The sequence below is a fragment of the Macrobrachium nipponense genome, chromosome 46 (assembly GCF_015104395.2).
Source record: "Macrobrachium nipponense isolate FS-2020 chromosome 46, ASM1510439v2, whole genome shotgun sequence".
Classification (NCBI taxonomy): domain Eukaryota; kingdom Metazoa; phylum Arthropoda; class Malacostraca; order Decapoda; family Palaemonidae; genus Macrobrachium; species Macrobrachium nipponense.
Window position 1 is genome coordinate 31935368 of NC_061106.1, and position 18941 is coordinate 31954308.

General features: G+C 37.4%; 1 protein-coding gene across 3 annotated transcripts; it reads left to right on the forward strand.

Annotated features, from left to right (window-relative positions):
- The first annotated feature begins 9240 nt into the window (after nt 1-9240).
- LOC135214880 (failed axon connections homolog) lies at nt 9241-14426 on the forward strand. 3 transcript variants are annotated; one of them, XM_064249310.1, is made up of 7 exons: nt 9241-9356; nt 10709-10865; nt 11240-11368; nt 11504-11700; nt 12281-12489; nt 13308-13426; nt 14058-14426. In XM_064249310.1, the coding sequence occupies exons 2-7, from the start codon at nt 10710-10712 to the stop codon at nt 14073-14075; spliced, it is 828 nt and encodes a 275-aa protein (XP_064105380.1). In that variant the 5' UTR covers nt 9241-9356; nt 10709; the 3' UTR covers nt 14076-14426. The 3 variants fall into 3 exon arrangements, with proteins under 3 accessions (XP_064105380.1, XP_064105379.1, XP_064105381.1); XM_064249309.1 differs by having other exon boundaries at nt 9337-9474; XM_064249311.1 differs by lacking the exon at nt 9241-9356 and adding an exon at nt 9515-9788.
- Nucleotides 14427-18941: the final 4515 nt, after the last annotated feature.

Below are 18941 nucleotides of genomic sequence, written 5' to 3' on the forward strand. Positions count from 1 at the left end.
GCTTGTTGGGAATAGTAATTTTTTGCTGTTTAGGTGTGTTTCTGTGATGCATATTGTGTTTTTCTTTTGTTATCTCCACTAGCTCGATTATTTTTGCTTTTGTCAGTCCTTGGCGTTTTATAAGCTTTATTTCAAGATTTCTTGATATATCTTCTGTCTTGCTCCCTATTTTTTCGCTTTCTCTATTTACAAAATTGCATCTACCATCTAACCCTTTATCTATCTTTTGCAAACCACTTTTTTCTTCTAGGTCTAATAGTCTAAGATTGTTACTAAAGTTACTTCCTACACCTACCTGCCCTAAACTAATTTCCCTTCTACTTCCTCCCTCAGAGCTCTTAACATTACTACTAGATATTCTATTTTCTCCTAAATCTATTTATTTACACTCCTAAAAATATTATTACTCCCTATCTTCTAAATTATTTACAATTCCTATCTACTTTACATTTTCCTACCTCTAACTCATTTACACTTCTAACAATTTCTTGTTTCTATCTATATTCCCCTGGACTTCCTTTTTAGAGCATTCTAGTCGTCTGAAAGTTTTCCCTTCTCTTCAGCTCTCCCTTACTTATGAACCATCCTTCCTCTTTGTTATCCTGCTTTTTCTTTAATTCAGATCTTAATATGCTATCTTTTTCTCTTTCTTTAGCAGTCATGTCTGGAACTATAGATATTTTTTTGTAAATATCCTTCTTTGCATTCCTTAGCAGTCTGGCACTTTTTAATATGTTCCACTTTTCCCTCTCATGGCTGAGTTTCACTAGGAGTGGTCTGGGCCTTGATCTGCCTATCGCCTCATTGTTTTGTCCTTGTTGCAGTCGTGGCCTACCTAACCTTACTACATCTTTAATTTTCCATTCGTCTTTATTAAGGTTAAGTTATTTTGTGAAAATTTCGTTGCACCTCTCTTCATCTAGCTTCAAGTTTTCTGTTTCCTCTCCTGCTATAGGCTCTGGCAAGTTAAATATGATTAGGTTTTCCTTCCTTCTGTCTTTGTCCTGGGCCTCTCTTATTTCTTCCTGAATTGTTTCCCTTATTCTACTGCTGCTGAGGATCTCTTCCTTTATGTCTTTTGCTAGGGTTTCTTTAATGTCCCTACTCTCTTCCTTTATGTCTTTGACTAGGGACTCTTTAATGTCCCTAAGGGTTATTTCTATTTGCATAAGTCTACCTTTAAGCATCTGGTTCTCTTCCCTGAGTTCTTTGTTCTCCCTTTCCTTCTGGTCCTGACTCTTACTACAATCTGCACAATACCATTTTATTACATCTACAGCTCTCTGAATCCCAGCATACTGATCATTAGTGATATTGACGCAGTTTGTATGAAACCATTCCCTACATTTATCGCATTCTAGCGCCTTTTGTTGCCTACCTACTTCCCTTCTACACTGTACTAGGATTAGTAGCAGTAGCAGGAAGGTTTAGCCTTTAGAACGAAAGGTCGCTTCAGTAGAGTTCCTGCCTGAGGTTTAAACTTGACGACTTCCTTAAAATTCATTTTTAGCCCCTTAATTAAAGGCCAGATAAACATTAGAAGAATGTTGTGATATATCTAAAATACTTTATAAACATTGTATAATACATGAAAAGTTTGCAATTAACTATTCACACTACATGTGTGCGCGCACGCGTATACACACACACACACACACACACACACACACATATATATATATATAATATATATATAATATATATATATATATCAATAGAGGGATCCACAGTAATATCCTTGTTTATCTAGATATAATATTATTTTGGATGGAAATATATCAAAGCTTAAAGTTTTCGTCCACCCTCCTGTCCCTCTTGATTGAGACTGCCTTGACGAAGTTATGCATTTTTCAGCTGACTGCTGAAATGCATAGCGGGCAAGAGGGCTTTCGAACTGGGAGAAATATCTCCCAGTTCGAATCCAAAAGTCTCAATTTTCTTCTTACTTAAATTTGTTTCCACTCTTCTACTATCTTTAACTCAGTTGCTCAACCTATCTGTCCCCCCCCCCCTCTTCACTAAAACCTTCTTACAGGTTGGGCAGGGGCTGGGGCTTTGTTTTTTTCGCATTGGCTCTTTCTTGATCCAAATGGCAAGAGGCTGTAGAGGTTTGGTCCGCCTCTCGAGTATGTTTGGACCCTGAGGATGTTGATATGATTTCATAGCAATATCCATCAGGGCGGAACTACCTAGGGGGACTAGGCCTGCGGAATCCGGGGAGGTATAGTCTCTACGGTAGGACTCTCGGCATTCTTTCCGGTGTGCCCTCTATTGTAACAGATGATGGGATTGATTGCATACTAGTTATGCCCTCAGTCCTATCAAGCGGGTTTTGCTTACACTTGAGCCACTCATGTTATGGTAGAGCTATCCCTTCGGGGTAGGGTAGGGAGTTGGACATATGGGATCACCGTCTCTGCTGAGTGTCTTTGGTGAGAGAGGGGGTTGTGCGTGGGGCCTGGTTTTCTGCCTGATTTGCAGTAGGTTTTTCAAATTTCTGCTGAAGGATTAATGAATAACGACCCTATGATAAACTCCCCCCGGACAATGCGACCACTTGACACTACCCTCCATCTTCGACCTCTGGCACGGACAAGGACAATCCTATAGAAAATTCAGTTATACAAAAGAGGACCCATGACAAGACCTTGAATGTGGCCATGGAAAGTTCTAGCAGTGGTGAGAGAATCCTTTATGTTGATAATCTCTCCTCAGACTTCAATTGTTTTACGTTTATGGAAATGTTTGGAAGGTTTGGTGAAATTAAAGTCATAAAGTATGTGAAACTAAAGATTTTGCATTTTGGAGGGTTTGGATTGAGTATACAACTCATAATAATGCCATGATGCTCTCAGTGTTCAACTAAGGAAAACTTAAAATGTATGTTAATTCATAAAATGCCCCAGAATATTGAAGTTGATTCCTTTTATCCAGCAGAGTCAGTCAGGAAACTACAGATGGGAAATGTAAGGTGAGGACATCATTACCTGCCAGGTGGCTAATTGTTTCTACAAAATCAGAATTTTGCAATCTTTTCCACTTCAGGAAACATTTTGAGAACATTGGCAGGAACATTGACCAACTCTGACATTACGAGGTTTGGTAAAGAATAGTTTTTTGGTTCATGCTAAGTCTTATAGACAAAGGTCCACTGATCTCTAAGTTGAAAAATACTGATATGATAAAAGAGGTCAAAACCAAACACTATAGTTTTAGTTATGCCAAGGGAGTAGTATTCAGTCAAGACCTATATGAACTGCCTGACGAGGAATTGCTGGAAATGTGTGATGATAAAGTGTGGAAGATTTTCAAGGTTCCAAGATCAAGAATGATTATTTTCACTTTTAATAATGATCAAGTTCCTGATTATATATATGTTGACAAGGAGAGATTTCCTGTTAGACCTTTTAAGCATAGACCACTCCAATGTTTCATGTGTTTTGATATGGTCACTCGGCAAAGATATGTACTAGGAACCAGCTATGTTGCTGCCTGCTCCTTAAAAAAGCATGAAGGCGAATGTACTACCCCAGTATTTTGTATAAATTGTAAGGGAAATCATAATGCAAGGCATAAGGAATGTGAGTCATTTAAAAAGAAGTGTTAGCCATAGAGAAAGCTCATGCTGAACATCTAAGTATAGCCAGGCAAAAGAACTTTTGTTTCCAGACCTCAATATATGAAGTAGTAGAAAAAGTGGAAAATCTAATATAAAAGATCTATCTAGAATACCAACTTCAAAGTCAAAGCTTCAGCTATCCCCTTCTGAGCTCGAAGTACATTCAGCATCTCCGCCTTCATCCAAGAAGGCCCCTTTGTCCACCCCTCCCGATGGGCCTTCCTCTGGGCTTCTGGGAGGTCTCTCGGGTCTTCTAATGTAGAAGCCTCACAGGCAGCCTCGCTGCCTGATCTGGGTATGTCCCAGAATGCACCTTGATCAGTGCACCTCATAAGGCTCAGGTGCACGCTGCAGAGATGGTGCCTCTTAGAAATAGAGACCCCGTACTCCATCATCATCTCCACCTATATCCCCACACCATAGTAGGGTTCCCAAGAGAGAAATAGCAGGTCTCTTGAAGGATCTGCCTAGTTCCTCTTTGAAACAAAGACCAAGACCAAGTCTTTCCAGAGCAGCCCAATCCAAGTCCAAAAAGTAAAAAAAAAAAAAAACCTAATAGTAAATAATGGCTCTATGTCAGTGGAACATACGAGGTTTCCATTCAAACAGAGAACAGGTCCGGGTCCTTTTCAAGGAGCATAATTTAGCTGCCCTTTGTTTGCAAGAGACTAAAGTTGGTAATGTTTTTCTCCTAGAACTGTGGACAAAAACTTTATTTTTCACAGATCTCCACCACCTGTAGGTGAACGTGCTCATGGTGGTACATGTATTATTGCTGGCCAAGTCAACTACCACAAAAAGTTATCAAATTAGACTCCATATTACAAGCTTGTGCAACACAGATTTTCATCAACAAATGGGTCACTCTGTGCGCTCTTTATCTAGAACCTGGCCTAGAAACTCGATTGGTGGACAGAGCTGGCAATCCAAGACAATTAGAGGTTGAAGATTTGCAATCACTTTTAGATCAACTACCTCAGCCTTTCATTCTGATGGGAGATTTCAATGCAAAACATACTTTGTGGGGGGAAGGTAGGTGTGATCACCGTGGTCTTATAATTGAAAGATTAATAGATTGCAATGATGTAGTTTTAATGAACGATGGTTCTCCTACAAGGTTTGATGTAGCCCATAACTCTTGTTCAGCAATTGATCTTACAATATGCTCGTCGTCATTACGATTAGACTATAAGTGGTCAGTGGATGAAAATCTCTATGGGAGCGACCACTATCCCATCCATCTTAAGTATGTACAAAATACACCCTCCCCATCTTTACCCAAGTGGAAGATAAAGGAGGCAGATTGGCAGCTGTATGAAAAATCTATCCAAGTCAATCGTAAGGCCAATGAATTTCCTTGCCCCTCGGCAGCCTATGAATATCTCGCTAGTATAATGATTGGAGGGGCAATGAGGTCAATTCCTAAAACATCAGGGAAACCCCGTCGTCCACTGGTACCTTGGTGGAATAATAAATGTGCCTTGAGTAGGAAAATTGCAAGAGCCAGTTACAAGCGATATCGAAGGCGACCTGTCTTGGTTAATAGAATAATATACAAGAAAAACCTCGCCAAACAAAAGCAAGTTTTTAAAGAAGCAAGGAGGGAGTCCTTCGTTAGGTACATATCAGAATTAAAATATAACTCTCCACTTTCTCTGGTTTGGGATAGAATCCGTACTTACTAGGGAAATTTTCCCCTTCTCCTTTACCTATTTTGAAAATCAACTTGGTAGTTATATCGGATGCAAGAGAGGTGGCAGAGGCCTTTGCTCGGCACTTTTCAAGCATTTCAAGCCCCAGTCACTACTCCCCTGAATTTCGCAATATTAAGAGAACATGACTATAGTTAATCCGCCTGTTTGTTCAAATTCTGAGGCATATAACCTTCCATTTAGTATTGTCGAATTCGAATATGCCTTATCTTTGTCCTCTCCAACATCACCTGGAGAAGATGATATTATTTATGCAATGATTTTTCACTTACCTCTGGAGTCAAAAAAATTCTTTGTCGATGTTTTAAACGAATTCTGGTGGGCTCAGGGACTTCATATAAGTTGTGGAAAAACTCTGTTATAGTTCCTTTTTTAAAACCCGGAAAGGACCCTAGTCATCCCAAAAGTTATAGGCCTATTGCTCTTACCAGCTGTGTCTTCAAGATTTATGAACGAATGGTGAATTTTCGTCCTGATATGGTTATTAAGAAACAAAGAACCTGTTGTCGAAGAGGCAATTTGGCTTTCGCAAGAATAGAAGTACATTGGATCCCTTATTATGTCTCACACGTGAGATTCAGAATGCTTTTGCAGTCCAAAATCAAACTATTGCCGTGTTCTTTGATCTGGAAAAAGCATTTGATACTACTTGGAGGGTTGGTATTTTAATGCAGCTGGTTGAATGGCGTATTGGTGGCAATATGTTTAATTTTGCCAAAGACTTCCTGTCTGACCGGTACCTTAAAGTTAGAATTGGCTCTACCTTCTCATCAGAGTATCTTCAGGAAGAAGGCATTCCACAAGGGAGTGTGCTTAGTCCAACCTTTTTTAATATTGCCATTATGGTTTACTTGAACATCTCCCTGTGGAGTAACTGGTCAAGCATTCGCGGATGATATTGTTATCGTCTGTAGTAGAGCTACTGCAGTTGAAGCTTGTACTAAAATTCAGTTTGCAATTAATGCTGCTACTTCCTGGGCTAATAGTAAAGGTTTCAAATTTTCTGCAGAAAAAACTAAAGCTATACGTTTTTGCAGAACACGAAGAAGGGAAGAGATTCCAACCTTATTTTTAGAAGGTTTTATCTTGCTTTATGAAGATAAAGTCAAATATTTAGGTAATTATTTTTGACAAAAAATTGACTTTTGCTGAACATATAAATGAGACTGTAGTAAATGTTAAACAGCGGTGCAATATTCTTAAAGTTGTTAGTAACCTGAATTTTGGAGCCGACCGTACTACTTTATTAAGAATTTATCAGGCACTATGCTTGAGTAAGATTGATTATGGATCTCAGGTTTATGGCTCTGCATGTAAGACCTTGTTAGGTAAGCTGGATGTAGTACACAATATGGCATTGCGTATTTGTACAGGTGCTTTTAAAACTTCTCCTGTTGAGAGCCTTTATGTAGACTCTGGTTTTCTTCCTCTTTTCATTCGGAGGGAGGAACAAAAGGTCTCCGATATTTGTCAAGAGCACTAACCTCTCAATCTAATCCAAATTTTAAGTATATAAAACATCCTGTTGACAGAGCACCAACTAAGCTTACATTGCCTAAGCCCCTTGAAGTTAGATTAAACATCAGTGCGAGAGAGGTAGGCCTTATTCCTCCACTGGTTATGGAAACTACTTTTTCTAAATTCCCTCCTTGGTGTAGGCCTCCTTTAGATATTTGCCAAGTTAGAGACAACAAAAAGATCAGCTCAAGTGTTCAGCTTAAAAGTAGCTTCTTGGCCCATGTTTCTGAGCATAGTAACTCGATTGCTGTATACAGATGGATCAAAATCAGCAAATGGAGTTGGATGTTCTGTCATCGTCGGTGAGAGAACAATTACAAAAAGCCTCCCTATTAAATTCTCAATTTTTAATGCAGAGATTTTTGCTATTTTTAGCGTTTTGAAATTTATTTTTAGTACAGGTAGCACTGGGGACTCTTATATTATTTATTGTGATTCCCAGAGTTCCCTAGCTGCACTCCAGAAGTTGACGCCATCTAATCAACTCGTCCAAGAGGTGCAGGAATTGGCTGGGTCCTCCTACAATCTTCTGCGAAAACACATCAGTGTGAAGTTTTGTTGGGTTCCCTCGCATGTGGGAATTCGTGGTAATGAACTGGCTGATACAGCCGCTAAGCAGGCAGCATCCTCCCGGGCTTCCACTCTGTGAGGTTTCCCTGTGAAAGATTTTAAACTTTTTATTAAATCATTTTGTAGGACTAAGTGGCAGAATCACTGGTCCAACTTAAATAACAATTTAAAGCTGAAATCGATCAGACCTTCTGTTCATCCCTGGTCACCTTCTGTTGGGATGGATAGAAGATCTAGTATAGTTTTAACACGCCTGCGTATAGGGCATACATTTTTAACACACGGGTATCTTTTAACTAGTGGAGCAGAGAGGCAGGTTCCTCAATGCTCCAATTGTAATGTTGGCATTACAGTGAGGCATATATTTGTTGACTGTCCTCTTTATTTTAATCAAGACGTCGGTTTGGTTTCACCAACAAACCTTTGTCAGATATTTTAGGAGAGGGTGCTCCCACAGAGGAGATTTTTAAATTTCTTAAGGAAATCCATTTGTTTTATCATATTTAATTGAGTATTTTAATTTGAATTTGATTTTAATCATTTGATTTAATTATATAAGTGTATCTTCTATTAGTAAATATATCCCGTTGATATATATGCGCTGAATGGCCTTTGGCTCCGGCGCGTGGCAAATGGCCACAAATTTTATAAATTCAATTCAATTCCACCCTCCTGTGGACTTGATTACTAAGCAAATGAGACATGGTATTGGTGAAGAATTCTAAATAAACATAAACAAACAGACAAAAAATATTAACAAGGTTAAAAAATGCGAACAAGTCATTGGGTCGTATTCCTTTCCATAATTCGCTGTGATCTTCGAGGCGGGACAAAGCGCCGGTCTTCTTCCTGAATGACATCTTGAGGGTCGTTAACCAAAAAGGTAGTTTGCAGATTAGACTCTGGAACGGGCGAAGGGTGATTATCTACCCCAATGACTTGTTCGCATTTTTTAACCTTGTCAATATTTTTTGTCTGTTTGTTTATGTTTATTTAGAATTCTTCACCAATACCATGTCTGATTTGCTTAGTGATCAAGTCCACAGGAGGGTGGACGAAAACTTTAAGCTTTGTATATATTTCCATAAATATATTATATCTAGATAACAAGGATATTACTGTGGATCCCTCTATTGATTTCTTAAAAAGCAGGAACAATGGTTTTTATATTGCATATATATATATATATATATATATATATATATATATATATGATATGTATGTATCTCTCTCCTGTTTTTACTTCATATCCCGACCCTTCAATGTAGGGATAACGGTGGGAGAGACGATATATATATATATATATATATATATATATATATATATATATTATATATATATATATATATATCGTCTCTCCCACCGTTATCCCTACATTGAAGGGTCGGTTGCTTGATGCGCCTTCTCTACTGCCTTCTTCCAAAGGTATCATCCTCCCCCAAACCTCTTCTTTCCATATCTTCCTTCAGGAATAACAGTTGTTCTGAAATATAAGCATATTTCCTTTTCTGCGTTTTAGAGTAAATTATAGTGTATGTACTATTTTACCGTCACCTTTCCCATGGCTACGTCCCATATATCTTTTAACTAAGGCCAAGGTTAAAAGGGTACGAGTGATGTAAAGAAATATACATCTAACAGCAAGGCAACTGAATTAATCAAGGTGTTATCACTAAAGGTTCGAGTACTACTTGTGTTGTCCGTATCTTCTGAGATTAACACAGCCCCTTTTTAGTGGGATATTAGCGTAGGTGTCTTAGAATAACTTCAACATGAAATTCTGATGCCTAATAAGTTTAGCAAGAGGACAGTTAAGCCTCCCGCTCTGAAGTTGACATTACGCTCAAAGGAGATAAATTTTCTAGAACATTCAAGCGATCTGTTGATGAAATAAAATGGTATCCGGCATCTGTCTGCTACACAGTGAGATAGTCCGGGTCAGTCACATTGGAGATCTCGATCACATAACATTAACAGAAGATCGGATATTTTGTTCCGTAGACAGAGCGATTTATCATCTTGAGGAACGGCAATATACCGAAGTGACAATCAAGAGTGAGGAGTTTTAATATTACTATTATTCTGCGTGTTGCTACGTTTTGTTCGACCATCTTTTGGCGAAAGTTATAGTGTGGTTCCCGTAGATGTTCGACATTCTAATACTGTGTATCAGCATCGGAAACCAACTCTTGAAGTAAACCATTAATTGTCACCTGCCAGCTTAAGACAAATCGACAGCACTGTTTCAAAACTGGAGCAGCCATCGGACTAAGAACACCGGTTTTGATCGGACCCGGTTTCAAAGCATCTTCCACCTCCAAGACTGAAAAATATATTTGCAATATATTTATAGTTACGTTCCACAGCAAGTGGGTTCATGAGATTTTCATGGATTTAATAGTTTATTGATCATTATCATTTTGAGAAAAGTAATTATTCAGACGAAACCCTCGTTAATTTCCCATAAATCACGGTTTGAAAAATTGAGTGCCATGCTATGAGAGATACTCCACCAATTTTGATATTTCCTAATTATAATTACCGTCAGGTCAATTTGGTCACATTTAAAATGACCATTCAGTTGCTAAGACAGCGTCCAGAGAATAAGACTCCTACTGTAAAAACTCTATGTGGCATGTCAAGAATGCTCAGCGTTTGTATGTAATAAGTATTAATGAATACAATGATCGTTATTATGCATCTGTGCAACTTGCCAGACGTTTTAGCAATGAATTGTTTTTAGAGATTATGTAAACACCCAAGAAGAGAGTTGACATTGCTACTTACAATAAACACAAGTCGTCCGTTCCTTGAGGATCTTATAAGAATAGTGTACACAAATTTCGTACGATCTGCTGAATAATTTTTGGATAGCAGTACTACATTAAAAACAGACTGAAACATTGACATTTATGCATCACCTGACAACAACAAAATGCTTCTGTGGTATATAATGCGCCAAATGAATGAATCGTCACAATGATCAAGTGCTTCTGAACTTAGCAGCGGAAATACTTATTAAACTAAAAGGGCGTTCTTTGTTTTTATTTATGTTTTATTGCACAGTGCCTATTGATACCAATATACGCTTTACTTTATAAACCATTTCATCTCATGACAAACTCTCTCTTCATTTGCGCCAGTTTACGGCTGACTTACGATAGTCTCACGATCTACATGGATCTAGGATAGTCTATAATCACGTCGGCCTAGTACTAAGCCGGTGTGATTATCATAGATATCCTAGATATAAGGACATTGACATTACATAGCATGCCTTTCTTTTCAGAATGAATACAATTACAGTGGAGGCGTTACGAGCTTGGTCGTCTGATGGTTTGCAATGGCTACTGAAGAGACCTCGCCAAGTCATCTTTGCGGTTGCAGTCGCCGCGGTGGTAACGGCCAAGATGAGGCACGCCTCCGCTAGACGGGAGAGGAGGCAAGTTCATTGATTGTTCAGTACTTTATGCATGTGATTTGGTCTAGTGATTTGGTTTAGTGGGGAGGAATAGTAATGGTTATTAGAAGTATTTTACTCTTATGTTAAGGGAGATCGGTCTTAAAACATACAGTTTTATGGTTACTCGATACCGGTCTCATATTCTGGAGAACTTTTGTTCGTGTTGATGGCAATTACCCTTCAGAAATCTAAAACTACCGTATTCTAGATGCCATATAGCACATTAAAAAAGCGTGTGTATGAAAATCTTGATAATTAACATTATTCTGGAAAGGATTTTGTATCATTCACAAAAATCTTCGATTCCAAGCAGATTTTCTTTAAACTATTTTCTCGTTCTATCGATTTTCCAGGAAGCGATGGGCTAAAATTGGGAAGGACGTTGTGGTTCTCCACGGTTTCCCGAGAGGACGCTTTACTCCAAACACATCTCCTTTCGTCATGAAGTTAGAGACCTATTTAAGATTGGCCAAGATTACATATGTGGTTTGTTCTATAGATTTTTTTTTTGTCACATATCAGAATGATTAACACAGTCTTTCTGCTTTTTATTTTGATACTTTTATATTATTTGTATAAAAGGCATCCATACTTTTATTTTTCCTTACACAAATTCCTCAGTTTGATGATACCGAACCATTAGGACCCAAAGGACAGAGCCCATGGATCACCCTGAATGGCGAAGAGATCGCTGATTCGCAGCTTGTAATGGAATTCCTGGCGAAGAAATTTGATAAAAACTTAACCAGCCGGTTACCAAAAGAGGAGCAAGCAATAGCACTGGCTTTTAATCTGATGATGACGGAGCACATCACTTGGTAAGGAGCTTATGCATATCTTCATGGAAGGAAAATTTTTAGTGCTTTGCACCAAAAAGAGACTGGAAATTGCTCAATTTGCTTGTTTAGAGCTTCAAATATTCAAGTTTACACAATGGGCATGAGCTCGCACTACAGTGATTTGACTGTCTTTCTCTGGAACAGACAGTTTTACTATCGCCACAACTATTACTACTTCGACCATAATATCCATTCGTATGTTCTTTTGGTTGAGGCACAAATTATTGCAGTAGTTGCAAATGTCTTTGCAATATTGTGATTTTCCATTGCAGGTGTGATAGATCTTTACTGACACGGGACCTTTCTGATCCAATGAGCCAGCGATTTGGGCTGGTTTTGCAAGGCACATAGGCCTATCTACTTGGTCATAATCAGCCCAAGATTTAGCATAGGAGGAGTCTTATATGCGTAAACGTGTATGCTCGATCTTTTAAGAATCGTGCCCAGATTTAATGAAGACTCTTGCATCTGCTGTTCATTAGTGTCCTTCAAACTCCGAGACATTTTTGTTACTTTACCCCCAATGTTTCTAAAAAGGAACGCGTTCTTTTGCCAACAGGGGTCTCCGAGTTTGGCGTTACGTTATCGACAGAGGAGAGGCACTAAGAAAATGTTCGAAACTCGATTCTCTCTCCGAATATCTAGTCTACTCTCTATTCCCTCACATCATGAAGAAGCGCACTTGGGTGCAGGGCATTGGGAGGCACACGGAGAAAGAGGTAGAGGAAATGCTTAGACAGGACATCGACGCTCTCTCCCATTATCTAGGTAATTACATTGTCTTCGTTGTATCAGTGATTGTTCTTCAAGAAGTTCATTCGATGGAGGATGATGATTCTGATATCTGCTTTCCTTTCCATCCTAATGTGGTAACAGTTATGATATTTTCGTGAAAGGTTTCGGACAATTATATATATATATATATATATATATATATATATATATAATATATATATATGGATATGGGAAGCGTTGCTATCAACCAACATACAACAAGGAGCTGAAGGAGACGTCATATACTTGTAAATGTCCATTTATTAAACATGCTGACGTTAGCATGTACTAGTACATGACGTCTCCTTCAGCTCCTTGTTATATATATATATATATATATATATATATATATATATATATATATATATATATATATATATAATACTATATACACGAATTCCACGAAGGAAAGAGAAACGACGAAGTATGCAAGGCCTTTCGACTTCTTGTCAGAAAGGACAAGAAGTCGTAAGGCCCTGCAGTACTCCTTTGTTTCTCTTTCCTTCGTGGAATTCGTCTTTATCACTTAATATTTTCGTCACGTTCCATATTTTCGTGATATATATATATATAAATTATAATAGTGGATATATATAGATATTTATATAATAAATTATATATATATATTATATAATTGATATTTATATATATATATAATATTCTATATACTATTATATATATATATAATTATATATATATATAAATATATATATATATACATATATATTATATATATATATATATATATAATATATATATATATGCAGTGAAACTGTACAACTAACTGCGTTTTTTTAACTTATTTTCCAAAGGTCAAAAGCCATTCTTAATGGGTGACAGACCTTGTGAAGTTGACTGCACCCTGTTCGGCTATACTTCCCAAATCCTTTGGGGAATTACAACGGATCACCTTATGGCAAGATGGTCAAGGGTAAGTCTTAGTTTTACATTAGTCAGAAATGTCTGTTTCTAGAACTCTTTTGCATGTTTTGCGCGCTAGTCATTTATTTCTATAGCCGTTGAATTGTGTGGGATGGGGTGGCTAGACTCTGGAGCTTTAAAAAAACTTATTTTTACGTATATGATGATAAGTAAAAATGAATGACCCTTTATATCATACATACATACATACATACTACATACATTACTACATACATATATATATATATATATATATATATATATATATATATATGTGTGTGTGTGTGTGTGTGTGTGTGTGTGTGTGTGTGGTGTGTGTGTGTGTGTGTGTGGATAGATTCTGAATCTTAAAAATCAGATTTTTATACATTTGATGATCCGTAAAATGAATGAACCCTTTAAAATATGTACATATACATACATATATACACGTATAATTGTGTGTGCGTTTATATACCAGTACTGGATTCATTCAGTGATAGCTTCTTTTTTCCAAGAAGTATTAAAAAAATTACTGTTCATTTTTGTCGTTATGTTGGACTACAGTATATGCCTTTTTCCCTAATCCTGCTTTTGATTCGTCGTAAATCCATTAATAAATCCGACCTCGTCTTCATTGATTTCTCTGATTTTCATTTCAGAGGATTATCCAAATCTAGAGGCCCACCACACCCGAATGCGAAGTCTTTTGTACCCAGATTGGAATGAACTGTGTCCAGAAGCCACTGAAGAGTGAAGCCATCGGAGGAGTTTTTGGAAACAGAAGAAGCAATACTTTGACTTCATATGTATTATGCAATTTTTTTTCCTCAGAGAGCATCCATGTTGCAATATGCTGAGTTTGGTTCATTTATCACGTCGAGAGTCTTTAAAAGCAGAAGAAGCAAAACTCTGACTTCATATTATGCAAATTTTTTTTCGACAGAGAGGCTCCATGTTTGTATATGCTGGAGTTAGTTCATTTATCATGTCGAGCTTGTGCCTTTTGTCTGAATGAATCTTTAAATCACGACTGGTCTTTCATCCGATTACTCATAGTCCTCCTACGGGTGAAGTGGGATAAAAGCCATGATTATTTATGGAAAATGAAAATCTCTAATACGTTATTCAGTTGTTTCCAGTTGCGCGCATTTCAATCAAATGTAAATAAGTCATCAGAAAATTGTTATTGCAATGACTGACCTTCAGCATTTATGGAAAACTGTGGCGAAATCTTTTCAGGGAATACCATTAACAAACAATATATTTTTGAAAGAGCTAGAATAGGCAAACATAAATCTACAGCCGAAAGGGTTCGTGTGCTGTTTATTTTATGGATCTTCATGCAGGCTTTGCAGACTGCTGCTATCCACCTTGTGTTTAATCTGCCAAGACGAAGAGTGCAAATAGTTAATCTGACACTATTAAAGAACAGTTTTTAAGGTGTTAGTCCACCTTTACAAGAGACTTAACCGAAGAGTTTCTTAGATAATGTTACAACCACTACATTACCAAAAGACTTTACTGAAGGTTTACGTAAATAAATTTACAACCACTACATTTTGAAGAGACTTTACTCAAGGGTTTCTTAAATAATGTTACAACCACTACATTAACAAGAGAATATACTGAAGGGTTTCTTAAATAATGTTACAACTACTACATTAACTAGAGACTTTACTGAAGGGTTTCTTAAATGATGTTACAACCACTACATTAACAAGAGACTTTACTGAAGGTTTTCATAAATAATGTTACAACCACTACATTAACAAGAGACTTTACTGAAGGGTTTCTTAAATAAATTTACAACCACTACATTATGAAGAGACTTTACTGAAGGGTTTCTTAAATAATGTTACAACCACTACATTAACAAGAGACTTTACTGAAGGTTTTCTTAAATAATGTTACAACCACTACATTAACTAGAGACTTTACTGAAGGGTTTCTTGAATAATATTACAACCACTACATTAACAAGAGACTTTACTGAAGGTTTTCTTAAATAATGTTACAACCACTACATTAACAAGAGACTTTACTGAAGGTTTTCTTAAATAATGTTGCAACCACTACATTAACAAGAGACTTTACTGAAGGTTTTCGTAAATAAATTTACAACCACTACATTAACAAGAGACTATACTTAAGAGGTTCTTAAATAATGTTACAACCACTACATAGAAACAGTCTCATATTATCTATTAATGGTAGTGTTAAATTAGCACGCCGTGGAATAAAGTCAGTGGACAATAGTCGGTACCTTATAACTGCAAATGCCTGTGCGAGTGCCTGTCTATATACAGGATAGAGAGCCAGTGGTTTCCAATCTCTTACTTTGTCCCAATATTTGAGCTAATGTGAAAGAATGGAGAATCTAAAAACGAAAATTAAAAAAAGAATCCTCAGTAACTGCCCCTTCCACACCAACCCAAACCAGGAAAAAAAGGAGGAAATGCAGCAAGCAGTTTTGAAGAGATCTTGAGTCTAAAAAGTATCAGACATTTAATGCTGTGAATATTTCTCGACGAGATTTTACTGTATTTTTAATCGGGATGATCCAAATACAGGTCTTACTTAATGGAAGACCTTAATTGGTTCAAGAGGAAATATAAAACGCACTTTAAGACCCGATTAGTTAATGGCTTTTTCCCCAAATATGCCTCCAAATCATTTCTAATCTGTCGACGCTTGGAGCCTGCCACCAAGGGCGTCTCCACTTTGCCAGAAAAGGCTGGAACGTTAGGATAATTGGATCCACGGGAAGACCTTGCACATTCTTTGTTTGATTACCCTCGATGTTAAGTTTGTCTGCTAATTGATACTCGATGCCAAATTATACTTCAAAGATAGACAAACTAGAGAGAGTTACGGGTATGTACAATCTGCTTCCGATTTAAATTTATTTCGTTGTACATGAATAAAGAGATAACTCGATTTCAAAATGAAAAACTGTATTGAGAAATGCAAGGAGAAAAGTTGGAAGCATTTTTCAAATTTATTGCATCAGTCCTGCTCTTTGAAGATAAATAATTAAGATGAAAACGGCCATAACCGAAATTTTGAGGGAAAATGGGTTAGAGACGACTTTGGTGTTGATGAAAAGGTTGGAAATGGTGAGGTATGTTTGATGGCGTAACTTGTACTCTCATCATGAGTAAACATACCCGATGGGGCCAAGGTAGTGGTGGTTTTTGGGTAGTAAAGAACCCCGTCTATTCCGACAGATGCTACAGTTGTCTCTCTCTTTGACAACTATGAATTATTTGCCCATAGAGGAGAGTTCCTCGCTGGACGAATGGATTGCATGTCGCCTACTGATTAGGTAGCGAGAGTTCGCGCTCCGGTCTGCCAGCGTGGAATCAGAGCGATTTATTTCTGGTGGTTAGAAATTAATCTCTTGATATAATGTGGTTCGGATCCCACAATAAGCTATAGGTCCCGTTGCTAAGTAACCAATTGGTTCGTAGCCATGCAAAAATATCTAATCCTTCAGGCCAGCCCTAGGAGAGCTGTTAATCAGCTCAGTGGTCTGGTTAAACTAAGATATACTTAACTTTGCCCATAGAGGAATTGGCTTCGCATGAGGGGGCTCGGGTAACCCACGTCGAGATACAAATTTTGCCTATAAGCAATGCACGGCAAAGGTCTCTAGATAATGATCGCTGTTTAGGAAGAAAGACAGTAACAAGCATTCGATCCTCCGGAGTGAGGTTTTTGGGGGGAGACCAAGTTGCACTGATATCACAAATACTACGGTGGTCGCGGGTTCGATTCTCGGCCATTCCATTGAGGAGTGAGAGATGTGTATTTCTGGTGATAGAAGTTCACTCTCGACGTGGTTCGGAAGTCACGTAAATCCGTTGGTCCTGTTGCTGAATAACCACTGGTTCCATGCAACGTAAAAGCACCATACAAACAAACAAACAAACAAAAATCACAAATACTAAAACTATCGTATGAAAACTGGTTAACTAACGTCCTGATCAATAAATTCTTTTGTCAGTCTGCTGGTTTGGAAGTCACGTATAGCCGTTGGTCCCATTGCTGAATAACCGCTGGTTCCATGCAACGTAAAAACACCTAACAAACAAACAAATGAAACGTTTCCTTGAAAATAACACGTGTATATTGTAGAAGTATGACCCACAAGTACCAGCAACAGCATCAACCTTTCAAAATCCGTAATCACTACTCGGTATGATTAAGAAAAAAAAAAGGGGCGGGGAGTTTCAACCCTCAGATAAGCAAGAGCCTTGGCGATAGCTAGACCAACTCACTGCTGCTGTCATTCGAGTTGACCGCAGAAACAGCCTACTGCCTGCCACAAGACCCCAGGTGAGACAGGTGTCGCTTTCACTCATTCATCCCCTGATAGAAAATAGCCCAGGAGTTTACTATACCTGACTTTCCGTGTATTTGACCTACCGTTTTCTGCGAGATATAGCTGCGTGGCGCTTTCGCAACCGAATGAAAATACGAGGGATTCACGGCTGATGTGTCAATTATGATATAATGATTATGATGCTCAAAAGTGGATAAGCTGAATGTTTCTCTATTATTTTCCCAAATATAAATCATCAAGATTGGATGATACTGATACAGCAGTGTTTTGTTTAATGGAATACGAAAAATTGGTCTGTTCTGTAAATTATGTGTGCTTTTTATTTTATTTCAGAATGTCTGAAGAGTCTGGATCAGTTTCATTATGGAGTTACAAGGTCACTTTGCCTTCGATCGTCATTTTCATTCTGGCGACACTCATTCTGTACATCAAAGTTTCTGCTAAAAGGAGGAGGTCGGTGGACTTTGTTTTACATTAAGTATATGCATAATCTTTTGCACTTTTAACAGTGGGGTGTGAGAATTATTGCTCACATGAACATCAATGGCATCTTCGTATTGATATATATATTTATATATATATATATATATATATATATATATATATATATATATTTATATATATATATATATATATATATATATATATATATATATATATATTATATATATATATATATATATATATATTATTATTATTATTATATATTGCTACTTTCAAAATGCATATATCCCCTCTTTGACTGTATAAAATATTGTGTATAAGATTTTGGCAACATTTTTTTTCAGATTCCTAGATAGCTTAGAGATAGGATGTTTAAAATGTGTGTTCAGATTTCTGCATTACATATTATAAAAAGAATATATAAAGTAGAATGTAGAAAGAGAGAGATTTTCTTTGTCTGTTCAAAGCTAGAATTGTTTCAGTAACTTTTCATCTCTTCGAGATTAAGGGAGCTCGAGTCTTCGTGTTTTTAAAAACATGCCAATCTTAATTATCGCCCAACCTCTGTCTTGATCGGGTACGAACATGAATGTATACTGGTCTCGTATGCATATGTCTTTGATCAAAGCCACGTGCAAATTTCACAGTTTGTATGTAAAGTTGCGTCAGATTTCGAAGCTGCTAGAAAGAATTGAGTCCCTAAACGTTTTGTGCCATCTCCACTGCCCAGCTCTTGTGCGAAATGAAAGATTTC